Raw genomic sequence first — 3,567 nt, 5'->3', positions numbered from 1 at the left:
GTGTGTGTGTGTGTGAGTTTGCCTGCGGGTTTCGCGTTATGACCCTTCTGAACAGTCACCCAATCTCCCTGCTGCTCGGGAGTTGCCGGGGGACGGCTAAGAGGAGCTACCTTTTGCCGGTCCGCACCGGCTAACATGGGCTTTACTGTAGCTGAGTTATTTTCTAAAATGCGGAGCCGGGCTTCTATGGCTATGATTCCCGCCTCCAACCTAACAACTATACTACATTTAACACATGTATGGGTACCAGTAAAGGAGGTAGGGAAGTAACCAAACATGAGACAGTTAGAGCAGGAAATAGCACCCGAGGGTGGGGAAAGAGCCATGGCTAGCTATCAAGCTAAAGTAGCTACCGTTAGCAAACCCGAAAAGAGTGTAGGCAACTGTGGAGTTACAGTCGCTAAGAGAAGGAGAGTTGTGAGTACTTAAACTGTAGTAACGTGTGATTACAACGTCAGGCAGTTGCCGTGATCAAGAGTTTTAAAACGATCGATTAAGTTAAGATAATAAGCTATCAGCAACAGAACAGGCACACGGGATACCCGGAGATGACAACAACAACCGGAAGTTACAACATGCTTACCGCAATAGTGGTCCGTGTAGCATCCGTGTAGTTTAGAAATCTTCTCTTCCCTCACTGTTACACAATGAGCTGCTGTGATGCAAGTATTAAAGTATGATCCTATCGGTACATCAGCTCCAAATACGCCAGAATATGTGTCAGACCTTAACTTGCAGTCGAGCAAAGAATGAAATCCATGAAGAGAAACAGTTGCTCCAGCTTTCTAACTCGTTGAGCTGGAGGCGAGCTTCTCTGTTCCTGCGTCTCTTATATTCAGCTCGTTACGCTGATGCTTATGGGTGGTGGAGCCGGAATCATTTAATAATTAACTCGGTTTGAAAAGCACTAAAAAATCCCATTTAAACCCCAAGACTGATTAAAGCACTTGTGTTAATTCATGCTTTGGTTTACACATAAAGATTGAGAGGCTTCCAGAAGTGAATAAAACTCACAGCACCATTACAGAAATGTAGGGACGTTTGGAATCAAATAACTATTATCCTATATGTGTGCTTTCTGAAAGGCTAACACCATGGGGACTTCCCACTGATGTGCCTTTCTGCAGGATGATCATGACAAGCTTTAAACATCGTACTGAAAGAAGCTCAGACTGGTGAGGATAGCTTTTAAATAAAGTTCCCAAATAGTTGATAGGTGCAGCACAGGGACTCCAGAACACGGGCTTTAAAGTCCTCCAATCACCCCTTAACGAGAATATACTAGTTTCTCTGTAAGCAACTTACGAATGGATTTAACTTCAGGAAATGTCCTTTGGGAGTTTCTAATTGTCATTGCTGAGAAATAATCTTTTATTTCTAGTACTCCCTAAACTAAACAAAGAGACTAGAGGGGACCTACATATTTCCTTTGAGTCTGAATCCAGGGTTTAGTCAGTGTCGTGTCTGGTGTCATTAACAATCAGGTTAACCCGGGGTTTGTTGAGTTGCACGCTCTGTGGGTTACAGAGTGTGAGTTCTGTGGTAAAATAAGCTGGATAACATCGACAGACTGACACCGATCCAACCAGCAGACACTCACAGAAAACACATGCTGCAACAACACGGTGACCTATCAGAGCTGCTGAATATTGATCAGCTGGCGTGTTCGGGGAGAGCGCTCCGTATGAATATTCATGAGGGTAACGCCGCCGCTGCTTACGAGGAAACATTTACAAGAAGGAAAAAGATGCAGCGTGCCAATCAGAGCGGAGGCACACAGGAACACCATCTGTGCGCTGACACAACCGCTTCTCTTTAAAGTCAGGGCTCAACAAAGAAAGGAAGAAGACACGACTCAAAGCCTGTTTGAAGATGGAGTAGCAAAATAAGGCAAATCCCCTCACGAGAGGAAATCACTCTGGTAGACACACCTCCAAGTCAAGAGCAACATCAGCTGAAAATATGTTTTGGAAAACTCATTCAGAGACTGCCATTAAGAAAGAGTGTCTCCGTTAAACACACTTGACCCCCTTTAACGTTTTGATCAATATCTGGGATTAGTTCTGAGGTAAGAACAACACTAAGAGCAGACTAACTCTTTGTTTGGAGTCCAGTCTCATTCCCTTTTAAATGTATTTGTATAATCCAATTGCCTACTTTCAATTTAAGTAGGCAATGGGATTCATCATTATAGGAACACATCAAAACTATTCTTGTTTCACAGATTCGATTTTCTAGATGCAAATGCAGGAAAGCATCTGAGGGAGATATAGATGCATCAGCCCCATCGCTGTCTTTGCTGTGACTAACCCTGACATGTGATGAACAACAGGATTGACCGCAGCGCTCTTTCGGATTAAAGCGTCATCTGCTTAAAGTTTCCAGGAACTCTCCGTTGAACAATGCTTAGAAAGCCTCCTGGCACACTGACTGGAGGAGACAGATTTAAGTAACCTAATAACCACCATTATCACCTCAGCACACACACACTACCTCATGTGTCTGAGCTGAGAGGCGGCGGATTACATCGTTTATGTCACATCCTGACTACGAATAGAATTAAATAGACTGCACGAACTGCTAAAGGATCTAACGTGGAGAGATCTGACCTGGGTGGAAATGATCAGACTGTATAACCTTGTTTGATTGGTGGCTGAAACCGTCTTCTTTGTGGTTTTCTTTTTTCAAACTAATTGATTGAAGCAAGGGCACTTTATTTCTGGTTAACCACCAAAAACACATTCAAAAAACCATTGACTTCCAGACCAGGGGACAGGAAGTGAGGAAACGAGTCATAGCAGGGTCAACCATGCAGCTCTCTTATCTACTTCACACTCAATATCATTTAAAGATTCCACCCTGAGATATTTTATCCTCACCTGTGACGTTGAGTCCGTCTGAGCGCTGGCACCAGACGAGGCGAGAGGCAGCCTTCCAGGGTCCGGTCCTCCACTTGTACTCGAAACACTGACCCTCTGCAGGAAGAACACATTTCAATACAGCCGTTAAAGACCACGAGACCGTTGGTCGAGTTGGAGATGTTGATTAGGGTCTGTTGGCTGTGTTTTTGAGCTATATGTGCGCAAACTGGGTGTGTGTGTGTGTGTGTGTGTGTGTGTGTGTGTGTGTGTGTGTGTGTGTGTGTGTGTGTGTGTGTGTGTGTGTGTGTGTGTGTGTGTGAGTGTGTGTGTGTGTGTGTGTGTGTGTGTGTGTGTGTGTGTGTGTGTGTGTGTGTGTGTGTGTGTGTGTGTGTGTGTGTGTGTGTGTGTGTGTGTGTGTGTGTGTGTGTGTGTGTGTGTGTGTGTGTCTGTGTGTGGGCCTAGCATTACTATACTTGTGGGGACCTAAATCTGTTTACACAGTCACGTGTGGGGACTCGCCTCCCTTATGGGGACAAAATGGAGGTCCCCATGAGGGGGATCATTAATTTTAGGGTGAAGACTTGGTTAGGGTCAGGGTAAGGGCGGCACTTCAGTAAACGCCCACGCAAAGTGTCACGCTGTGTACCGGTTCTGCGTCCTTTTGTGGGTCTGCGTTGTAGCCGCACTAAAAGACTACTGCGAGCAA

General features: G+C 45.1%; 1 protein-coding gene across 1 annotated transcript in view; it reads right to left on the bottom strand.

The window, feature by feature from the left end:
* LOC104961548 (protein diaphanous homolog 1) overlaps nucleotides 1–3,567 on the bottom strand; it is an 87,975-nt gene that overhangs the window by 45,326 nt on the left and 39,082 nt on the right. Inside the window, exon 17 of the mRNA XM_010789857.1 lies at nucleotides 2,880–2,975. Coding sequence (XP_010788159.1) covers nucleotides 2,880–2,975 — 96 coding nt within the window. The remainder of the gene's footprint in view (nucleotides 1–2,879; nucleotides 2,976–3,567) is intronic.

Source organism: Notothenia coriiceps, unplaced genomic scaffold, assembly GCF_000735185.1.
Source record: "Notothenia coriiceps isolate Sejong01 unplaced genomic scaffold, NC01 NC01_scaffold00033420, whole genome shotgun sequence".
NCBI lineage: Eukaryota > Metazoa > Chordata > Actinopteri > Perciformes > Nototheniidae > Notothenia > Notothenia coriiceps.
The sequence above is the reverse complement of the archived record's forward strand: the minus strand, read 5'-3'. Positions and strand labels throughout refer to the sequence as shown.